Below are 23388 nucleotides of genomic sequence, written 5' to 3' on the forward strand. Positions count from 1 at the left end.
TTGTTAAAAATGTAGCAGTAAAATCACGTGAAATTGGGATCATAAAAAGCAGTTGTTCCTAATAGAGGAACTGTTCCTCCTACAGACCACCAACCCTGAAACCATATTTATTCTCACTGATTCTGGGCCGGGACATTTTCTACCTGGGCCACAATTCTGTCCTCCTAAAATCTGAAGGACTGTATACTGGCCTTTTGTTTGAAAAGTTTTGGAGACCCCTGCTCTAAAGCTACCAAGCCATGAGCTAGATTTAACCCCTTGTCTTCCATGCCATTTTTAAATGTACTTTGATAGACAAGGGGTGAAATGTAATAAACAAAATGGGGGGGGGAACTAATGCGCAAACCACACTAAAATAGGACCCGTATCTAAATACTAATAAAGGTATAGAATACTAAATAACAGTGAAAAATAATAAAGACAGCAGCTGCCACAACTAAATAAGTGTTCACACACTGATCAGAATGTATAATGAGGGGTGTTGAGGCGCTTACTGAAAGCCAATTTACAAAAGTGCTAAGTGCAAACAATAAAAAATGTGCATAAAAATTCTTGTGAAAAACACACACATAATAGGCAGCAGTGATGGTCCGCTGTCACCAATAAAGTGCAAATATGAAGCCAAATAGTGTGCCTATTGTAGTGATATAAATGTCCAATAGTGTAGTGTCCGGTAAGATAATTGATATTTAGATGTTAGTATGATGATTATAAATTTGTTGTTCCGCAGCAACACACTAGGCTTTCCAGAGAATGCATTTTATTTAACTTCCAATAACGAACAAAGTCCAAATTCCACAGACGATACAAATCCAACAGAGTAATTCAGAATCCCATCTTTTCCTAGACCTGTGCCATATTCATACAGAGAATACATAGGGAATATATTCTCAGAGACAAGACTGAACTCCAGGATTATATTCCCTATTCACTGAATAGCTGAGCTGAGTCTTTGATCTACATCCTGTCTTTCAGAGTGACAGGTAATGACTCCACTAATTAGTATACATCCTTGCATACTAATAAGCTCCCTCTAATAAGTAATTAGATTACATGTGGCCTGAGTAATGGTTTGATTGGTTTGATGTGTAAAATAGACCCATCCTGTCTCTTTGCCTATTGACAATCGACAAGCGTCTTTTGATGTGTAACATGTTACAGGTTTGATGTGTAAAATAGACCCATCCTGGACTGAAATCTGGCCTGGTCAATTTTGGACTTACAATATATATATATATATATATATATATATATATATATATAAATGAAAAATTTGAAAATTCCAAAATGAAAAATTCCAAAATTAGAAATTTCAAAAATGAAAAATTTGAAATTTTGAAAATTCGAAAATGAAAAATTTGAAAATGCGAAAATTGAAAATTTCGAAATTCGAAAGTAAAAAAATTGAAAATTTGAAATTTCGAGAATTCGAAAATTGAAAAATTTGAAATTTGAAAAGTCGAAAATGAAAAATTTGAAAATTAAAAAAAAATGAAAAATTCGAAATTTCTAAAATTAAAAGAAAAATGTTCGTATTTCAGAATTTCCAAAAATCCGAATTTCCGAATTTTTTTTTCGAAATGTAAAAATTCAGAAATTCAGAAATTTGAAATTTCGGAATTTTCGTTAAAAAACGAATTAGAAACTAAACGAATTGCACATGTCTACTGCCCAACTCCCCATGCCCTCCTTTGACAATCAATCCCTTGCCTATTGACTTCAGTGGGGTTTGGATTCAGTATTGTTGGGACTCCACTGCAATCATTGGGACTCCACTGCAGGCGCTTGACTACTTTACCCCGACATCATTGCTGGCTATTTCATAGTTTGGCTCCTTGTAAGCAGTGTTGCCAACCATCCGTATATTTACGGACAGTTCGTAAAAACAGGCACTTTTTTCCTCCGTTCGTAAATGTTTGTGGTTGCGGAAATGTGCCAGTAAAAATAGCCAAGATCAGTTCGGCTTGGAACTGCGCATGGAGATTGGAGGCAGGGAGTGATGTTGGCTGCGGTCTCACCGCAGAGGGCGATGGAGGCAGGGGGATATTGGAGGCAGGGGGTGTTAGTGGCAGGGGGTGTTGGTGGCACCGCAGAGGGGGATGGAGGCAGGGGACGATGAGCTGGGGGAGATTGGGGGCAGGGGGAGATCATGGCACCGCAGAGGGGGGTGAAGGCAGGGGGTGTTGGTGGCAGAGGGGGATGAAGGCAGGGGGTGATGTGACTAAATAATTTGCCCTTATTAAATCGAAAATTTGAAAAAAAAATGTTTACCTTAATATCTACCTTAAATCACATTGCTATTTGCCTAGCGTACTTGTTTGTAGCCTAAATACTAAAATTTGCACCTAAAAATGTAATTTAGTAACTTTTGTGAAAACGTAAAAACAAGGCTGCGCCACTAAATTTCGGGGGTCGTGCCAGTAAATTTCAATCTGGTAGGTTGGCAACACTGCTTGTAAGTCACATTAGGAGCGAAGGTGTCCTTCCTTGGAATACGAGTGGCATGAACACACAGGATCATCTGATCAATTTTAGAGGAACCCTGGCCAGGAGATTTTGTCATCTATACACCCTTCTTTGGTAAATATATTCCATGTAAATCCTACTGTTTTTACAATATGACATACATTGCCTATTGTTTACCTTGTGAAATGATAATAAGAAGTGTAAATAATATTTTTATATATATTTCTTGACAGCATATTAATCCCCTGAGGAAGACTTTGACCACGCAGGTCGAAACGCATTTGGAATTTGCATATTAGATATTTCACACTGCGTATTTTTGTATGTTTATAAATCTTTGTAAGATTTTGAATGGTGATACATTCCCTAACCAGAGCTCATATTTTAAAAACGCCTATGTGTCCAGTTTACATTGTGATTTTTCAATGAAGAAACTCTTCTTTAGGGCCCTTTCACACGGTCCGTTTTTTTACAAGTCCGTTTACGGGATTGCAGACGTTAGCGGATGATGCATCCGCTAACGTCCGCAAAGATCCGCCTCCGCAAAGATCCGCTTTTTCAGACGGAAGAAAACCCTATTTTTCTTCCGTCTGGCGGAACGGATCGGATGAATACGGACACACGGTCTGTATTCATCCGATTCCCCATAGGGGAGAGCGGAGGAAAGACGGTCTCTGCACAGTGTGCAGGGACCGCCCTGTCCGCCGACAGCTCAGCGGGGATTTACGGATGATCTCGCTGAGCAGACGGACATACACGGGGCGGATCAATACGGATCCGCTCCGTGTGAAAGAGCCCTTAAAAGCGTTGTATTCCCCCCCCCCCCCTAAATAGCTTCCTTTACCTTAGTGCAGTCCTCTCCTTCACTTACCTCATCCTTCCATTTTGCTTTTAAATTTCCTTATTTCTTCTGAGAAATCCTCACTTCCTGTTCTTCTGTCTGTAACCCCACACAGTAATGCAAGGCTTTCTCCCTGGTGTGGAGAAAACCTCTTGAGGGGGGAGGGGGCGAGCAGGAGTGTCAGGACGCCCACTAACACACAGCTCCTTTCTCTATCTGCACAGTAGAGAGTGTCCTGACACTCCTGCTCGCCCCCTCAAGAGGCTTTCTCCACACCAGGGAGAAAGCCTTGCATTACGGTGTGGAGTTACAGACAGAAGAACAGGAAGTGAGGATTTCTCAGAAGAAATAAGGACATTTAAAAGCAAAATGGAAGGATGAGGTAAGTGAAGGAGGACTGCACTAAGGTAAAGGAAGATATTTAGGGGATTTTTGTTTTACCTTTACAACCCTTTTAATAATTCTCCTGAATTTGTGAAATTTGCTGCGATAATGCCCCGTTGGGGGACTTTTCCCATATTGTAATTTAATTAGGGCGGCAGCACAAGTATCACTCATGTCATGTGTCTTCCCAATGCGGATAGAGTAATGTTTGCCAAACCTGCTTTGAACCATATCAAGGTTCATTCGCTCATCCGTACTGAGCATCATCTAAATGCAACCTGTTGATGCTTATTTGCACCCTATTACGTGCACAAGGTAGGTGCACCTAGGAACTGTTTGGCTGGAGTAGCATTTTTAATGAAAATTAATTCACAACTATAGAGTTTATATTTTATTGGTAGTTAATGTTAGCAGCAGCAAAACTTGACGTCATTGAGGGCTGTGTCATCTCCTTTTCCTTGGGGTCTCTCCACATTGGTCTGGATGCCACAAATTCCCGTGTAGCAGATTTCACTCCAGGCTCCAAAATCGCCCCAGGAACTGCCATATCCTTTAAGGATCTTCATATCGGAGCACTGGAACATGATGTTGTTAGCTCCGGTATCGTCACCTTCAATGGGTGGCTCAACCCTCAGAGAGAAGCTGATGAGATCCCCAGAAGGACACCACTGGATTCCGGTCCAACTTCCCCACCTGTAGAGAAAGACACAGGATGACCGGCTAGGTGTCTGCATAGTAGACTGTCACTCATATTGGTTTATTCAATTCCTGTATAAATACCAGCCAGCTGGTTTCAATTTAAAGGGGTTGTAAAGGTTTTTTATTTTCTAAATAGGTTCCTTTAACTACTTGCCGACCTGCCGCCGTCGGTTTAAGGCGGCACGTTGGCTCCCCTGCGCGAGAGCCCGTAGCTCTACTTCGGCTCTCTCGCAGGCCACTAGGGGCGCACGCCCCCGACTCCCGTGCGCGTGCCCGGCGGGCGCGATCGACGCTGGGCACCCGCAATCGCTCGTTACAGAGCGGGGACCGGGAGCTGTGTGTGTAAACACACAGCTCCCGGTCCTGTCAGGGGGGGGGAATGCTCATCCTCTGTTCATACAATGTATGAACAGAAGATCAGTGTTTCCCCTAGTGAGGCCACCCCCCCCCCCCACAGTAAGAACACACCCAGGGAACATACTTAACCCCTTCCCCGCCCCCTAGTCTTAACCCCTTCACTGCCTGTGGCATTTTTATAGTAATCCAATGCATTTTTATAGCACTGATCGCTATAAAAATGCCAATGGTCCCAAAAATGTGTCAAAAGTGTCCGAAGTGTCCGCCATAATGTTGCAGTACCGAAAAAAAAATCGCTGATCGCCGCCATTACTAGTAAAAAAAAATATTAATAAAAATGCCCTAAAAATACCCCCTATTTTGTAAACGCTATAACTTTTGCGCAAACCAATCAATAAACGCTTATTGCGATTTTTTTTTGCAAAAAATAGGTAGAAGAATACGTATCGTCCTAAACTGAGGAAATTTTTTTTTTTATATATTTTTGGGGGATATTTATTATAGCAAAAAGTAAAAAATATTTTTTTTTTCAAAATTGTTGCTCTATTTTTGTTTATAGCGCAAAAACGAAAAACCGCAGAGGTGATCAAATACCACCAAAAGAAAGATCTATTCGTGGGGAAAAAAGGACGCCAATTTTGTTTGGGAGCCACGTCGCACGACCCCGCAATTGTCAGTTAAAGCGGCGCAGTGCCAAATTGCAAAAAGTGCTCTGGTCTTTGACCAGCAATATGGTCCGGGGGTTAAGTGGTTAAGCTAGTGCATTGTTGGTTCACTTACCTTTTCCTTCGATTTCCCTTCTAAATGTTTTTTTTCTTTGTCTGAATTTCTCACTTCCTGTTCCTCCTCAGTAAGCTTGCCCCCATCATCCGAGCCGTTCTGGCTGGGGGTCAGTCAGCGTCTCCCAGGAGGGATGTAGTCCCAAGGGAGGGGGACTAACCCCCAGCCAGAACGGCTCGGGTGATGGGGGCAAGCTTACTGAGGAGAACAGGAAGTGAGAAATTCAGACAAAGAAAAAAAACATTTAGAAGGGAAATCGAAGGAAAAGATAAGTGAACCAACAATGCACGAGCTTAAAGGAACCTATTTAGAAAATCAAAAACCTTTACAACCCCTTTAAATTGAAACCAACAATGCACTAGCTTAAAGGAACCTAAAGAAAATAAAAAACGAACCTTTACAACCTCTTTAAAATGAAAGATGGACTGAAACCCGGACACAAGATTTAAAACCCGGACTGTCCGGGTGAATCCCGGACAGGTGTTAACCCTGGTGCAAAGCCTAACGGCAGGGAAGTCTAAGGCCATGTACACACGATCGGTCCATCTGATGAGAACGGTCCGAAGGACCGTTGTCATCGGTTAACTGATGAAGCTGACTGATGGTCTGATGTGCCTACACACCATAGGTTAAAAAAAACGATCGCGTCAAAACGCGGTGACGTAAAACACAATGGCGTGCTGAAAAAACGAAGTTCAATGCTTCCAAGCATGCGTCGACTCGACTCCGAGCACGCGTGGACCTTTAACCGATGCTTTTGCATACTAACCATCGGTTTTGACCTATCGGTCAGGCGTCCATCGGTTCAATTTTTTTCCAATAACAGTTTTTTATTTTTGAAAAAAGGGCAGTACAAAATATGGCAACATATCTGGTGTAAGAGAAGAGAAGAGGTACACAATTCCAGCTTAATGTGCTTACACAGTGGTTTCATAGTTATTTGTACTATCAGTAGCTTATAAAATAACAGGATTCAAACAAAAGAGAGAAAGGAGAGAGGAGGTGGGGCGGGAAGGGGGGGATGGGTGAGTGGGAGAGGCAAGTGGAGAGGGAGAGAAAAGGAAGAGAGAAAAAGAAAAAGGAGAGGATAGAAAAAGGGAGAGAGGAGAGGAGGGAAGCAGGCAAGAGGGGTGGGTGTTGTAGCATACCTCGGTGGTCTGTCGTCGGCTCACGGCGGGTCCTCCCTCACATGCCACCTCTCCCAGACAAGGTCATGATCCTCTAGTCTGTCCCGGATCCTAGCCGTCATTTTTTCCATGAGTTCTACATCCTTGACCCTAACGTAGAGGGCCTCTTGGGTTGGGGGCATCGGTTTCTTCCAGTTTAGTGCTATCAAGCACTTTGCCGCCGTGATAATGTGTCTTAACAGCTTTTTATAAGGTTTGGCTATGCGAGGTTGGGACAGGCCCAAAAGGAATAGCTTCGGGGAGAGGGGTATGGGCACCTCCAGGAGGCGGGTCAGGAGCTCTCGTGTCTGAGTCCAAAACGGGACAATCAAGGGGCAGGCCCAATATATGTGAAACAATGTGCCCCTCGCTTGGTTACATCGCCAGCACCGGTCAGAGGTGGAAGGGTAGATCTTGTGGAGAACGTCCGGGGTCAGGTACCAAAAAAACAGCACTTTGTATGCATTCTCCTTATAAAGGGTACAGATAGAGCTTTTGGCCGCCTGTCTCCAAACCGCTCCCCACTCCTCCTCCGAGAGCACCTCCCCAAGCTCCCTCTCCCATCGAAGCATATAGGCGTGTTTACCGTTTTGTTGGAAGGAGTGTTCATTTAAGATTTGGTATATGTCTGATATAAGGCCCCTTCGAGCTGTGCCCTCTAGTATAATGCGCTCAAATGGGGTTGGCTTCGAGAAGAGGAGCCGAGGGGCTACTGTGTGGGCGTAGTGGCGGATCTGTAGGTAGCTGAAGAAAGCTTGTCGTGGAATGTCATGTTTGGCTTGAAGATCAGCGAAGGAGTGTAGGGTGCGGGACCTGGGATCTACTAAATGGCCAAAATGAAATAGGTTTCGCGAGGCCCAGGGCCATGACATCGGGTGGGTGAGGCTTGTCGGTACTTTAGGGTTATAGAGAAAGGAAGTCAGCAGGGAGCTATCAGATTTCAGTCGGCAGCCTTGGGCTAGCCTCCTCCATATGCTTTGAAGCTGCCGCATGGAGCCTAGCAAACGTCCTGGCTCCACTGACGCGTTCGCGTTCCAGAGGAGGTTATTGGGGTGAATTGGTGCCAGCCAAATCTTTTCCACCTCCGTCCACCTATTGTAGGACTTCTGGGGAAACCATGATGCCACCGCTCGTAGCTGTGAGGCCTGGTAGTATTTCACCAGGTCTGGGAAGGCCAGGCCTCCCTCGGTTCGCGCCGCCGTCATGACCGAACGTGGGATCCTGTGGCGCTTGTAGTTCCACACATATCGGAGGAGGTCTGCTTGTAGGGCTCGCAAATGGGCGCATGGGACTGGGATGGGAAGGGTCTGGAACAGATACAGCAGTTTTGGAAGGATCACCATTTTTATGGCCGCTATCCGGCCCAGAAGGGATATCTGATGGGGCTTCCATTTATGGATCAGCGCCCTGATCGAGCTATAAAGGGGGGGGAAATTGGCCTGGTACAGGGATGCAAAGTCCGGGGTCAGATGGACCCCCAGGTATTTCAGGGAGGTTCGCTCCCAGTGATATGGGAAGACTGACTGCATGTGTAGGGTCTCTGGTTCGGGCATGTTTATCGGCATGGCCATCGACTTAGAGGTGTTGGTTTTGTATCCCGAGAGGGCCCCGTATCGTTCAAGTTCAACGTGAAGATTGGGCAGGGAGATGCGGGGGCGCGTCAATGTTAGAATAATATCGTCAGCAAAGAGGGAGATCTTAAATTCCCTCCCCCTTACTGGAATACCCCGAATGTCCGGGTTACCGCGGATCGTCGCTGCTAGGGGCTCGACGCACAGAGCGAAGAGCAGGGGGGAGAGTGGGCACCCTTGGCGGGTTCCATTGGTGACAGGGAAGGTGGACGAAGTGGCAAAGGGAGTTTTTACCTGTGATAACGGGTTGGTATAGAGGTGTCGGACCGCCTGAAGAAAAGGTCCCCTAAACCCCATGTGTTTCAACGTGGCGAGCATGAAGGGCCAGCCAAGGCGGTCGAACGCCTTTTCTGCGTCTAGGCTTAGGAGCAAAGATTCCGAGCCCTCCCTGCCCGCCACGTCAATTAGGTCAATCACCTTTCTCGTATTGTCCCCCGCTTGGCGGAGGGGGACAAAGCCCACCTGGTCTTTATGGACCAGGGAGGGCAAGACTACATTTAAACGGAGGGAGAGGACCTTCGTAAATATTTTGAGGTCTGAGTTTAATAGGGCTATTGGCCTGTAGCTTGCGCATAATGAAGGGTCCTTGTCAGGTTTAGGAATGAGGGTGATAAATGATCGCTGCATATCCTGCGGGATGGGGGTCTGTTGTAGAAAGGCGTTGAAGAGTTTAGTCATGTGGGGGAGAAGTGTGGGGAGAAAGGTCTTATAATATTCGTATGGAAACCCGTCTGGACCTGGGGACTTGTGGGCGGGCAGGGCCTTAATGGCCCGGGTTAGCTCCTCATCTGTGATGGGAGCATTAAGGGGGATCAGGTCCTCCGGTTGTAGCCGAGGGATGCCCGCCTGTGTCAGGTATTGTGTCATCCTATCAAGTAGGTCGGGGGTGGGTGGGTTATGGGGAATTTCAGGCCTGTTGTACAGATCCGCGTAAAATGCTGCGAATGCGTCCGCAATACTTTGCGGGTGGGATATGGTGTTGCCCGATCTGTCCTGGACCTGGTGCGGGGTGGAAGCGAGGGAGCGATCGGCTAGCTTCCTTGCTAATAGAGCTTGCGCCTTATTGCCCTTATCATAGTATACCTGACGGAGGCGGACAAGGGCCTTCTCGACTCGACCCAGCGCGAGGTCCCGGAGTGTCGACCGCACTAGGGTAATGCGTTTAAGAAGCGTCCGGGAGGGTGAGGTCTGGAGACGGGATTCTAGGGCTTGAAGCTGCGCTTCCGCCTGTTTTTTAGCTGACTCAGCGTTCCTCTTAAGGGCCGATGAGATGGCCATACAGCGTCCCCTGATTACCGCTTTATGAGCGGCCCACAGTGTGGTGGTGGATATGTCCTGCGTATCGTTTTCGCTAAAATACAATTGTAGGGCAGTTTCTATCTCCATTTTGGAGGGGATGTGCTTCAGGAGGAAATCATTCAGTCGCCAGTTACAAGGCCTGCGGTTGGGAGCGGTCAGGTCGAGGGTCAACGTAATGGGAGCGTGGTCAGACCAGGAGATGGGTAGTATCTGTGCGGAGCTAGTAGCGCGTAGCGTGGTATTATTAACTAGAAAGTAATCTATGCGTGAGTGTGTGTGATGGGGGGATGAGTAAAAGGTAAACTGGCGATCCCCTGGGTGAAGCGCCCGCCATGCGTCAAATAGAGCATGTTTCCTCGTAAGCTGGCGGAAGAGCTTGGAGTCCCGCAGGGCCCTAGTCTGAGAGGCCCGGGGGTTCACTACCAGGCGATCCCAGGTTGCTGAGTGGGGTAGGTTGAAGTCCCCTCCCACCACCAATAAACCGTGGGGGGAGCGGGCTAGGCGGGCGAGGACCCGGCCCAAAAATCTGTGCTGATGGGCGTTGGGGGCGTATAAGGTACACAGGGTTATGTCTCTCGAATGCCACGTACCCCTCAGGATGATAAAGTGGCCCAGGGGATCAATGTAGGTGTCGGTGCAGGTAAAGGGGGTGCCCCGTTTGACCAGGATTGCAACTCCTGCCCGTTTGCGCGAACTAAAGGCCTGGTATATCAAGGGGAAATATCTAGCTGCGAACGTAAAGGAGTCGCCCTTGGAGAAGTGCGACTCCTGTACCATTATGATCTCCGCCCCCGACTGCCTGAATTCCCTTAGTGCTAAATGTCGTTTCTTATTAGAGTTGAGCCCGTGTACGTTCAGGGATAGCAACTTAGCCATGTTGTGGGTGGTGTGGTCGTGAGTCATACTTAGCTGGAGTCAGGTGCGCTACGTCTGGTTCTGGGAGGGTGGGTGGAGGGGCCGCCGGGCCGGCAGCCACCGAGGCGTGCCTTCGGGTCTTGCCTGCTCGAAAGAGGAGAGAGAGAGATCTGGAAAGAAAAGGAGAGTTGTAAGCAAATAAACAGAGGAAGAACACAACATTATTCAACAATAGGGGTCCAGGTGGCCCGAGGGCCCCCGGGACCCAACAGTTCCTTGAGGACCTCCCGACCAAAGAGTCCAAAAATGTGGGTCGGGGGGGCAGGGGGGTGGTGTGGATAAATTCCACCGTGGGGGTTGGGGAAGAAGGAACTTTCAGGCTATTAGCCATGGGGGGGTCCGTAATCAGAAGGGTAGCCTCTACGGGGTCTCGTCCGAGACTGGCCCGATATGTAGCTCAGGGGTAAGGCTTGGGCAACCGGGGGTAAAACCAAAAAAAATGTAAACAATGGGCAAAAACAAAACTTGAAAGCTTCATGTAGTGCTCAGGGCGGCTCTTGTGGCCAGGATGACCATCTCATGTAGGCCTGTGCCTGGGGGAGTTGCGGCCAGGGTCGCGGCCTCTGGGGCGCCTAAGCGGCGGGACTTTCTGCCAGACCACCGGTGGTGGGGGTGGTGTAGCCACAAGGTCCCAATCTGGCAGCTGGGGGACAGGGATGTCCAGTGTGTTGCAGAAGGTGTCCAGGTCCTCTGGGTAGCGTAAGGTGGCAGAAGTTCCCTGGTGGCTGGCGGAGAGGCTAAAGGGGAAGCCCCATCGGTACACAATGTCTTTGTCCTGTAAGGTGCGGAGCAGGGGTTGAAGAAGACGCCGTTTCTGGAGGGTAATCCAGGAAAGGTCCGGGTAGAGCTGTAGTGGATTATTGTTGAAGACTAGGTTACGAATGGGGCGGGCTTTGCGCATTATGGCTTCCTTCAGCGGGTAGGAGTTTACACGGCATATGACGTCCCGCGGTTTGGAGGCAGGGCCCTTTGGCTTGAGGGCTCGATGAGCCCTATCCATCTCGATGGTCTTGTCTGCTGGTTCGCCCAGAATGCCATTGAATAGTTTCTGGAGGGTGAGCTGCAGGTCCTCGGCCCCCTCCGCTTCGGGGAGGCCGCGTATGCGGACATTGTTGCGGCGCCCCCTGTTGTCCAGGTCTTCGATGTGCCGCTGCATGTCTCTGAGCATAAGATGATGGTCTGATGCCTGGATTTGTGTGCGGTGCACTGCCATTTTAGTCTCTTGGATCTCCTCCTCCGCCATCTCCACTCTGTCAGCTAAGTGTTTGAGACCCGTATGGAGAACTTGAATTTCAGCGCGGCAGGTCGCCTTGACGTCTTCAATTAACTGTTTAAAGTCGTCTTTCGTGGGAAAGGCCTGCATATAGGACTGCCATGGCGGAGGGGGATAATGAGAGGGTCCCCCGGTGTCATGCGTGGGATGGAGTGGGTTGATGGGGGATGGCTGGTGGCTGGGACCTAAGTCTCCATGTTTTCTGGCCTCGGGGGGGGTTGCTGAGATGCGTCCCATGATGCGGACCAGGCCCGAGCCTGTACCTCCATAGAAGTGGGGGCCCCTCCGTGCCATGGGGCAGAAGTGCTTGCCATTGAGGCATATGAGGGGGGAGAGATCCCTCTCCTATCCCCGGGCCCGAGATGGATGGCCGGGTAAATAAGCCCCTGTGCTGCGGGAGAGGTGGATTGCGGCCTAGCACTGGCCGGGGAGCTGCCTTGCTGTGGAGAGCTTATGGAGGCCTGGGAGGTGCTGGTGGCTTGCAGGGCCGGGAAATCCTCCCGATTAAATGTGGGTGAGGAGAGCTGGTCCCCGCTTTGCAGCTCAGGGTCTGGGGCAGAGCGGAGCAGGCGGGGGAAGGCCCCCGTACATTGAGTGTCCTGGGGGCCATAGAAAGCCGCGGCCTGTGCCGCGTGGTCTGCGGCAGGGAGATGCGGATGCGGGGATCCACTCACCGGCTGCTGGGAGCCATCCGGGCTCGACGGCGAATCGGATGTCCTCGATCGGGTCGGGGATGGCTCCGGATGGTGAGGTGAGTGAGGGGGAGACGTCCCTGTGCTGAAGGCGGCAGCGTCCGGCGCCATCTTGTCTCCTCCGCCCGGCGGCATGTCGGATGGCCGAAAATAGTGCTTCAGGGTCGAGGATGAGCCTGGCGGGGGTTGGGATGTTCCCCGAGCCTTAGTGGACCTGGTGGTCCGCGATCCGCCCATGGATGGCAGGAATTACCCCCGTTTTGTTGCCTAATTGCTGCGGGCTGGAGAGGAGCTCTCAGGGGATGCTTCCTTCCAGGCTGGCTTCCGGTCACGCCCCCCATCGGTTCAATTTTAAAGCAAGTTCTAAATTTTTGGACCGAAGGATAACTGACCGTTGGGGCCCACACACAATCGGTTTGGACCGATAAAAAGGTCCTTCAGTCCGTTTTCATCGGTTTTGACCGACCGTGTGTACGCGGCCTGAGACCTTCCCTGTCCTTGCTCAAATGCAGATGTGCCAACAAGCTCTGATGTGGCCCGCGACCTCCTGCTCTGGGATGATGGGTTGGCAAGCCCAGATTGTGGATTGCTGACCCGCCATCCCAGAGCATCAGTGTTGTTAATGAAGTGGGCGGTAGAGAAAGTAAGTGGCTACAGCGCCGCCTCCTGTCACAGGCGGAGTGATACCAAATGCACTCCGCCTGGGACAGCAACAACCGGCGATACCTGAATAGAATACTGTTATTGAAGGTATGTTTTTTATTAAAATCGCAGTGTATATATGGGAATATCTGTTCTGCAGTGGTTACTGGGCTGCTTTCAAACTGATCCGCGGGTGCAGAGCAGAACACCTGCAGGTAACCTGCACTGAGCCATAGGCCCCGTACACACGAGAGGATTTATCCGCAGATACGGTCCAGCGGACCGTTTCCACAGATAAATCCTCTCAAAGATTTCCGCTGATTTCGATGGGATGGAGTGTACACACCATCGCATTGAAATCCGCGCGGAAATCCTCTGCCGATGACGTGTCGCGCCGTCGCCGCGATTATGACGCGGCGACGGGCGCGACGCTGTCATATAAGGAATTCCACGCATGCGTCAAATCATTACGACGCGTGCGGGGAATCCCTTTGGACGAATGGATCCGGTAAGTCTGTACAGACGAGCGGATCCATCCGTTGGAATGGATTCCAGCAGATGGATTTGTTGTGCAGCACAGCAAATATCCGATCTGCTGGAATCCATCCCAGAGGAGATTTCTCCGCGGAAACAGATCCGCTGGCGTGTACACACCATAGGATCTATCCGCAGAAACCCATTTGCTGGGATTTATCTGCGGATGGATTCTATCGTGTGTACGGGGCCATAGACTTCTTTTGTAACCTGCATGTTTTTTATATATATATATATATTTTTTTTTTTATTATTGACATTTCATGTTTTTTTTTAATTCCTTGGTGAATTATATGGGACATTTTTCACTGCAGTCATTTATGGATTGAATTTTTTTTTTCACTTTTATGCATGGATTGGAATTTTATTATTTATATTTCTTCCACTTTTTGATGTTTTTTTCACTTTTATGGATATTATTCATTTATTGCACTATGCACTTTGGATTGGTTTGAGCTCATTTGCATATTTGCACTATATATGTTATATGTTTACGAAGATAGCTACTACTTGTTAATTTTATCTGAACGATTCCAGATCACTCGCTATTAATATTGTGCGGGTCACTGGCACATTTGTCTTTTTTATCATCATTTATCCACTCTTATTACTCTCCACATTACTCAGTTAATGTTGGGTGGGTATATGATTTTATTCAGAGTGGAACACATTTTACACAGGAACCAGTGGAGCACATTTTCCTGACAACATTATGGAAATCGTTATTGATATTTCGTTTTAATTAGATCCTGTTGCAAGCGCCATTACACCCCCCCTTGTCATTAATTGCTCTAAGTGTGTGAACACTATTAGTCGTGGCAGCTGCATTATTAGTTTGATTTTCTTATTTTAGCTTTGTTGTGCCCTTGTTGAGGTTGGTTTTGCGCATTAGTTCCCCCCGTTTTTATACTTGCAGGTTTCGTGTGCTTTCAGAAAATACACAACAACAGCAGGATATACTAGAAGTCTATGGCAAAGTGCAGGTAACCCACATGAAAGCCACAGGTGCACTGCTCTGCTCAGCGTGTCAGTGTGAAAGCAGCCTTAGGCACCTTTGGCATGATTGGTCCAACCCAATCGGACCCTCCGTCCCCCTTTATTGAGCCACAGATGTAAACGGGCTTGTGGCCGTATACTAGGGTGACCTCGTGTCCCGGATTGCCTGGGACAGTCCCGCATTTTGCAGGTCTGTCCCGGGCACCTTCATTCCAGGACAATACAGTGTCCCGGAATGAAACTGACATAGCCACCCTCCGGGCCAATCTGATGCCCCCAAAAAAGGCCGCCATATCACCACTTTACTCACTGACAGTACTTGTCCTGGCCGGGAATGCCTGGAGGAGCACAATCCCGTCCCCTGCTTGTGATTGGTGAAATCATAAATCCCACCTCTTGTGTCCAATCACTGTGCTGTGATTCGTTATACCACAAGCTGATTTTTGGGAAGGGGGGTGTCCCTGAATGGTAGTTTGGAAATGTGGTCACCCTACCGTATACACCGCACCTACCTCCAATACGATCCACTAAAAAAAAAAACAGAAGGGGGGGATCCGTCCCCTTCTATCTGGGCAGATCGGATCGGAGGGCCCATAGAGTGGAGCGAGCCATGTCCGTGTCCGCTCTGCATATGCAGGGTGGACATGGACCTGTCACCCGCATGCTCCACTCATTGTGGCCCACGACTGGTTACTAAGTCGCTTAAAGTGGAAGTAAACCCTCCTATTGTTTTCAGCCAAGGAAGCTGCCACCTTGGCCTCTGTTTAAACTTCAACTACCATGGTGCTGGACATGTGATAAGCTAGGACACCAGCCATTGGCTGGCTTGACAGTTTGGTTGAGAGCACAACCAATGTGACAGTTGGCATTTCTGGCATGCCGGGAATGTAACTGTTTTTTGAAACTATTAAATCGATGGGTTTACTTCCACTTTAAGTGGGTCCCAATCAAAAGCCATGAACTGAGAGCTTGGTCAGTGTGCCGGGAGCACGAGATTGGGCGTGCTCTCAGCACCGCAGGCCGCCATGTGCTTGGCGTTAAAGTCTCCTTTTTTTTACGCTGCACATATGCATTCGAGTTTAAATTTAGTGATTTCTGTGTGGTCTTTATAACAGGCGTACACACGGACAATGGATATACGGACTTACTTTGCCATTGTAGAAGTAATTCTGGCTTTAATGTCTTCGCTGCCGGGTTCAGCACACAACAGTCGAATTCCATTCAGAGCCGTGTCATCTCCATGTCCTTGAGAAGGTTCCACCTTTAAAAGCACACAAAGCCAATTTTTAATAAGGCAAGACACCAATGCGAGAAGAATTTGATGGAAGCAACTATTATTCCTTGACTAGTGTCCAGAGGCGGACTGACAACTCGTGGACCACGCGTGGACCTTTAACCGATGCTTTTGCATACTAACCATCAGTTTTGACCTATCGGTTAGGCGTCCATCGGTTAAATTTTAAAGCAAGTTCTAAATTTGGCAATAGAAGATTATGGGGCCCCCGGGCTTACAGATGGCAACCACGGCAGAAGGCATTGCATAGGCAGGGCAGCTAAAATCTCAGGATTTTAACATCAAAAGCATGTCGGTTTTGGACATATCAAGGACAGATGTAAAAAAAAACACAGATTTTTAGATACTGTCCCTGGTTTTATTGAGCCTGGCAACCCTGATGGGGCCCCCTAGTGGCATGGGGCCCTCGGGCAGTGCCCGAGAGTCCCAATGGTCAGTCCGCCCCTGCTAGTGTCTCATGTACTGGTTCTGAAGCAAAGGAGACAGACATGCTCTGAATCACTGCCATGGATCCAACACACAACCGACTCTAGTGACCCAGAAGAATAAAATAACGGCAGTTCCAATTTTTTATGTTGTGCAATATCTATTTTAGTGCAAATTTTCACAGAAAAAAACAACGTAATATTAAGTAATTTCGCATTTCAGCCATTAGGGGTGCGTGCGTGCCGCCGGAGGCACTCGCGCCCCCTGCTCGCCCCTGGTGCCGTCGCACGATCAGCGCCGGGCACCCGCGATCGCTCGTTACAGAGCGTGAACCGGAGCTGTGTTTGTAAACACACAGCTCTCGGTCCTTTCAGAGGGAGAAATGCCTGACCGTCTGTTCATACAATGTATGATCAGCGATTTGTCATTTCCCCCCAAGTCAGTCCCACCCCCCCTTCAGTTAGAACACACCCAGGGAACATAATTAACCCCTTCCTCGCCCCCTAGTGTTAACTGCTTCCCTGTCAGTGAAACTTTTACAGTAATCAATGAATTTTTATAGCACTGATCGCTATAAAAATGGCAATGGTCCCAAAAATGTGTCAAAAGTGTCCGAAGTGTCTGCCATAAGGTCGCAGTACTGATAAAAACCGCAGATCGCCACCATTACTAGTTAAAAAAAAAATATATTAATAAAAATGCCATAAAACTATCCCCTATTTTGTAGGCGCTATAACTTTTGCGCAAACCAATCAATAAACGCTTAATGCAATTTTTTTTTACGAAAAATATGTAGAAGAATACGTATCGGCCTAAACTGAGGAAAAAAATTGTTTTTTTTATATATTTTGGGGGATATTTATTATAGCAAAAAGTAAAAAATATTCTTTTTTTTTCAAAATTGTCGCTCTATTTTTGTTTATAGCGCAAAAAATAAAAACCGCAGAGGTGATCAAATACCACCAAAAGAAAGCTCTATTTGTGGGGGAAAAAAGGACGCCAATTTTGTTTGGGAGCCATGTCGCACGACCGCGCAATTGTCAGTTAAAGCGACGCAGTGCCGAATCGCAAAAAGTGGCCCGATCATTGACCAGCAAAATGGTCCGGGGCTGAAGTGGTTAATATTGAAAATATGGCTGATCATGCCAAAAAAAAAAACTATCTTTATTTAAGGATAGCAATCATTTGAAGCCATTTATTATCACATAGTTTTTTTGTATCCTTTTTAAATCATTATGGTAACAAAAATCACCCAAATGGCCCCGATAAAAAGTTTACATACCCTGGACTGTTTGGCTTTGGTACAGACACAGAAGGTGGCACACACAGGTTACAATGGAAATTAAAGGTTAATTTCCCACATTCGTGGCTTTTCAAATCACAATTAGTGTTTGTGTATAAATAGATAATAAAGCTGCATGCTTCAAAAGTGATTAGAAGGGCTTGAAAAATGAAGGGTTTACTGTGCCTTGAAAAAGTATTCATACCCCTTGAAATGTTCCACATTTTGTTACAACTAAAAATGTAAATGTATTTTATTGGGATTTTATGTGATAGACCAACACAAAGTGGCACATAATTATGAAGTGGAAGGAAAATGATAAATGGTTTTCAAAGTTTTTTTCAAGTAAATATGTGAAAAGTGTGGGGGATACATTTGTATTCAGCCCCCTTTACTCCGATACCCCCAACTAAAATCTAGTGGAACCAATTCCCTTCAGAAGTCACCTAATTAGTAGATAGAGTCCACCTGTGTGTAATTTAATCTCAGTATAAATACAGCTGTTCTGTGAAGCCCTCAGAGGTTTGTTAGAGAACCTCAGTGAACAAACAGGATCATGAAGGCCAAGGAACGCACCAGACAGGTCAGGGATAAAGTTGTGGGGAAGTTTAAAGCAGGGTTAGGTTACAAAAAAATATCCCAAGCTTTGAACATCTCACGGAGCTCTGTTCAATCCATCATCCGAAAATGGAGAGAGTATGGCACAACTGCAAACCTACCAAGACATGGCCGTCCAACTAAACTGACCGGCCGGGCAAGGAGAGCATTCATCAGAGAAGCAGCCAAGAGGCCCATGGTAACTCTGGAGGAGCTGCAGAGATCCACAGCTCAGGGGGGAGAATCTGTCCACAGGACAACTATTAGTGGTCTCTCCACAACTCTGCCCTTTATGGAAGAGTGGCAAGAAGGAAGCCATTGCTGAAAGAAAGCCATAAGAAGTCCTGTTTGCAGTTTGTGAGAAGTCATGTGGGGGACACAGCAAACATGTGGAAGAAGGTGCTCTGGTCAGATGAGACCAAAATGAACTTTTGGCCTAAAAGCAAAACGCAATGTGTGGTGGAAAACTAAATACTGTACATCACCCTGAACACACCATTCCCACTGTGAAACATGGTGGTGGCAGCATCATATTGTAGGGATGCTTTTCTCCAGCAGGGAAAGGGAAGCTGGTCAGAGTTGACGGGAAGATGGATGGAGCCAAATATAGGGAAATCTTAGAACAAAAAAAAATTCTGTCTGACTTTTATCATCGGAAATTCCAATAGTGTGTAGGAGGCATTAGAGTCTGTAAAAGACTTGAGACTGGGGTGAAGGTTCACGGTCCAGCAGGACAATGACCCTAAACATACAGCCAGAGCTACAATGGAATGGTTTAGATCAAGGAATATTCATGTGTTAGAATGGTCCAGTCAAAGTCTAGACCTAAATCCAATTGAGAATCTGTGGCAAGACTTGGAAATTGCTGATCACAGACGCTCTCCATCCAATCTGACAGAGCTTGAGATATTTTGCAAAGAAGAATGGGCAGAAATGTCCCTCTCTAGATGTGCAAAGCTGGTAGAGACATCCCCAAAAAGACTTGCAGCTGTAATTGCAGCGAAAGGCGATTCTACAAAGTATTGAATACAAATGCCCCCCCCCCCCCCCACACTTTTCACATATTTATTGTAAAAAGGTTGCAAAATTATTTATCATTTTCCTTCCACTTCACAATTGTGTGCCACTTTGTGTTGGTCTCACATAAAATCCCAATAACATACATTTACGTTTTTGGTTGTGACAAAATTTAGAAAATTTCAAGGGGCATAAATACTTTTTTAAAGCACTAAGAAAAAGGTAAAAAAAAAATTGTAAAGTTAAAAAAATATATAATAATAAAGAGAAAGAAGAATGCATTTTATTATGTGCAAAAAAAAAAAATAATAATAATAATAATAAAAAAAAAAATTTGCAAAGAAATCAAAAAAGAAATATAAATAAACAACATAAAAAAATAGCCGCAGCGTCAATTTATAGCCATCTGCACTCTTAAAATTCTATCTAAAAACTTTTTATTGTGCCTTTATTAACCACTTAAGAACCCCTTCACGCCGATTTACGTCGGCAGAATGGCACGGCTGGGCACATCAACGTATATGTACGTTGCCCTTTAAGCCCAGCCGTGTGGTCGCACGCTCGCGCCGCGGGCGCGTGCACACGACCCGGCCTGAAGTTCCGTGACCACAGCCTCGGGACTCGCGGACCCGATCGCCGCTGGAGTCCCACGATCGGTCCCCGGAGCTGAAGAACGGGGAGAGCTGTGTGTAAACGTTCTTCACTGTGGCGCCTTGATCGATCGTGTGTTCCATTATATAGGGAATCACAATCGATTAGGTCACACCTACAGCCACACCCCCCTACAGTTAGAAACACAGATGAGGTCACTCTTAACCCCATTAGCGCCCCCTTGTGATTTACTCCCAAACTGCAATTGTCTTTTTTACAATAAACAATGGCCCGGATTCAGGTAGAATTGCGCTATTTTTACGGAGGCGCAGGGCAACGTTTTTGCCCTTTGCCCCTGCAATTTTTTTGCGCTGCCCTCGATTCACGGAGCCGAAGCTCCGTAAATTGCGCGGGCGCGCCGGCAAAATGCCCGGCGCAAGCACGCGCAATTTAAATGATCCCGTAGGGGGCGGGAATCATTTAAATTAGGCGCGTTCTCGCGCCAATCGTAGAGCGTATGCTCCGTCGGGAAACTTTCCCGACGTGCATTGTGGCAAATGACGTCGCAAGGACGTCATTTGCTTTAAAGTGAACGTGAATGGCGTCCAGCGCCATTCACGATTCACTTACGCAAACTACGTAAAATTCAAATTTCGCGACGTGGGAACGACGGGTATACGTAACATTGGCTGCCCCTGCTAATAGCAGGGGCAGCCTTGCGCAAAAAACGCCGTACGGAAACTACGTAAATTGCGTACGCAGGGCTCGCGCAACGTTGTGAATCGGTGTTAGTATGCAATTTGCATACTATACGCTGAGCACAACGGGAACGCCACCTAGCGGCCATCGCAAGAATGCAGCCTAAGATATGCGGGCATAAGAGCCTTATGCCGCGCAGATCTTAGGCTGCAGTCGGCGTAACGAGGTTCCTGAATCAGGAGCATTCGTTACGCCGGGGCAAGTAAGCAATTGCGCTGTGTAACCTATGGTTACACAGGCGCAATTGCTTCTTGAATCTAGGCCAATGCATTTTAAATGCATTTTTAGCTGTGAAAATGACAATGGTCCCAAAAATGTGTCAAAATTGTCCGAAGTGTCCGCCATAATGTCGCAGTTATGAAAAAAAAATCACTGATTGCCGCTATTAGTAGTAAAAAAAAAAAAAAAAAAAATGCAATAAAACTATCCCCTATTTTTAAACGCTATAAATTTTGCGCAAACCAATCGATAAACACTTATTGCATTTTTTTTTACCAAAAATAGGTAAGAATACGTAACGGCCTAAACTGAGGAAAATTTTTATTTTTTTATATATTTTTTGGGGATATTTATTATAGCAAAAAGTAAAAAATATTGATTTTTTTTCAAAATTGACGCTCTATTTTTGTTTATAGCGCAAAAAATAAAAACCACAGATGTGATCAAATACCACCAAAATAAAGCTCTATTTGTGGGAAAAAAAAGGACGCCAATTTTGTTTGGGAGCCACGTCGCACGACCGAGCAATTGTCAGTTAAAGCGACGCAGTGCCGAATCGCAAAACCTGGCCGGGTCCTTTAGTTGCATTTTGGTCCGGGTCTTAAGTGGTTAATGACACCAATGTATTTAGCTGAAATTGTGAAAAATTTAAAAATGATCAACCTCGCTGAGTCATCGTTGGAAGCTGAAGCCATTTTATTATGTGATATTTACCGATAATTCGAAAGCCCTTGCGGAGGTCCCGACTGGACACATCTCGGTGTCACCCCAATCGCCCCACTTTGCACCATTGTCCACATAGATGGTCTCCTCACAGGTCAGGGTGACTTGTAGCAGGGAGAGAATCACCAACACCCTAATCATCTTCTATAGACGGGCTCCTGATCCTGAAGTGGACTGAATGGTGGGAAATATTTGGGAACTGACTGACGCCTTCCCACCTTTGTAACACCGAGTCACTGACAGAACTTTGACCGGTATTGATTTTTGGGGGTTTTCTTAACTGTTTCAACTTGATAATTATCTAAGAACAAGCTTTCAGTAAAACCCAGTTGAAAATCTGAAACATTTGGTACTTTAAAAGGGAACCTGTCGTATTTTATTTATTATGTGCAAGACTAAAAATTAATCCTTCTGCCATTTTTATATTTAGGCCTCATGCACACTGGACGTTAAAATAACGTTATAAAAACGCCAGTAGCTTTGCAGTGAGTTTTTCAAGTTCTGTATTCAGAAACAACTTGCGCCCTTAGTTACGGCGGCGTAACGTATCTGTGTCGGCGTAAGTCCGCCTAATTCAAATGTGGATGATGTGGGCGTGTTTAATGTATATTAACTGTGACTCCGCATATTTGACGTTTTTTACGTATTGTATTGGATATACACATACTCATGTAGAAGGAATAGTGCCTCACCCTTGCCATAAGTGGGAGGAATAGTGCCTCTTTGTTAGTTTCAGTAGAAGGAATAGGGCCCCATTGTTGGTGTCAGTGTCTCCCTTCTCACAGGGCAGATTCATAGCCATTGGCTCCCACCAGGGGCGGCCCATCTATTAGGGGCGCCCAGGCACCTCCCCCTCTCTCCACTCCACCCCCCTATATGCAATGAATGGCCGCAGTGGCCTCCCCCTATTCAAGCATCCAGTCCCTTTCAGGGCATTTTTTTTTACGCACCTGATTAGAGCCAAAGACTCTAATAGGCTTTCAAAACAGGGTGGGCTCAGGTTGCAGAAAGTGCGACCTGAGCCCACCCAGGTGTGTTACAACAGTGAATGAATATTTGCTGTTGAAACACTGATCCTCAATGTGGGCAATCAGAAGCGGGTGTGAGACCCGTTTTCGGATTGGCTGAAAAGAGAAGACTCCCGATTCGCCGCTGAGGAGGAGGGAGGAAACCGCTGCCATCGCCGTGATAACCCGTGGAGAGTAAGAGAACATAGGGCCTGCTGAGCAGGGGAAGACGCCGCTGAGCAGGAGAAGACACCAGTGATGGGGTAAGTGCTACTGACTGACTGACCGACCAATGTGAGGGGAAATACTGTTTGCCCCCAAAAAAACGTTTCCACTGGCTCCCACTGCTGTCAATATAGTTCTGTGAGGAGGGGGCGTGGCCAAACCACTATGTCTATAGACGCAGGCAGCGTGTCTCAGGGTCAGAATGAGAAGTCTGCATGAGTTCCCTCATAGGAAATGGCTTTCTATGGGGGCACTCGCTGAAGGGATGGAACCAGGAGCACCGTCAGGAACACCAGAAGAGGAAGATCTGGGCCGCTCTGTCTAAAGCCACTGCACAGAGAAGGTAAGTATAACATGTTTATTATTTTAAAGAAAAAAAACTTCACAATCTCCGTAAGCTTTTATTTTTAATCTTTATTATTTTCCTTGTAAAATCAGATATTGCAATACATTTATAGGATGTCAGGAGGTAAAAAAGTTTAACATAAGCCAAAACTTTCTTTAAAGGGGCTGTAAAGGTTTGTTTTTTATTTTCTAAATAGGTTCCTTTAAGCTAGTGCATTGTTGGTTCAC

The 23388-nt window shown here is 46.7% G+C and overlaps 1 protein-coding gene across 1 annotated transcript; it reads right to left on the bottom strand.

The window, feature by feature from the left end:
- Positions 1 to 4067: 4067 nt before the first annotated feature.
- On the bottom strand, positions 4068 to 21801 carry LOC120933614 (vitelline membrane outer layer protein 1 homolog). The gene is made up of 3 exons (XM_040346914.1): positions 21575 to 21801; positions 15824 to 15936; positions 4068 to 4384 (listed from the first exon to the last, which is right to left on the bottom strand). Exons 1-3 carry the CDS (start codon positions 21722 to 21724, stop codon positions 4099 to 4101), a joined length of 549 nt encoding a protein of 182 aa, XP_040202848.1. The 5' UTR covers positions 21725 to 21801; the 3' UTR covers positions 4068 to 4098.
- Between the last annotated feature and the right edge of the window lie 1587 nt (positions 21802 to 23388).

Source organism: Rana temporaria, chromosome 3, assembly GCF_905171775.1.
Source record: "Rana temporaria chromosome 3, aRanTem1.1, whole genome shotgun sequence".
NCBI classification, from domain to species: domain Eukaryota; kingdom Metazoa; phylum Chordata; class Amphibia; order Anura; family Ranidae; genus Rana; species Rana temporaria.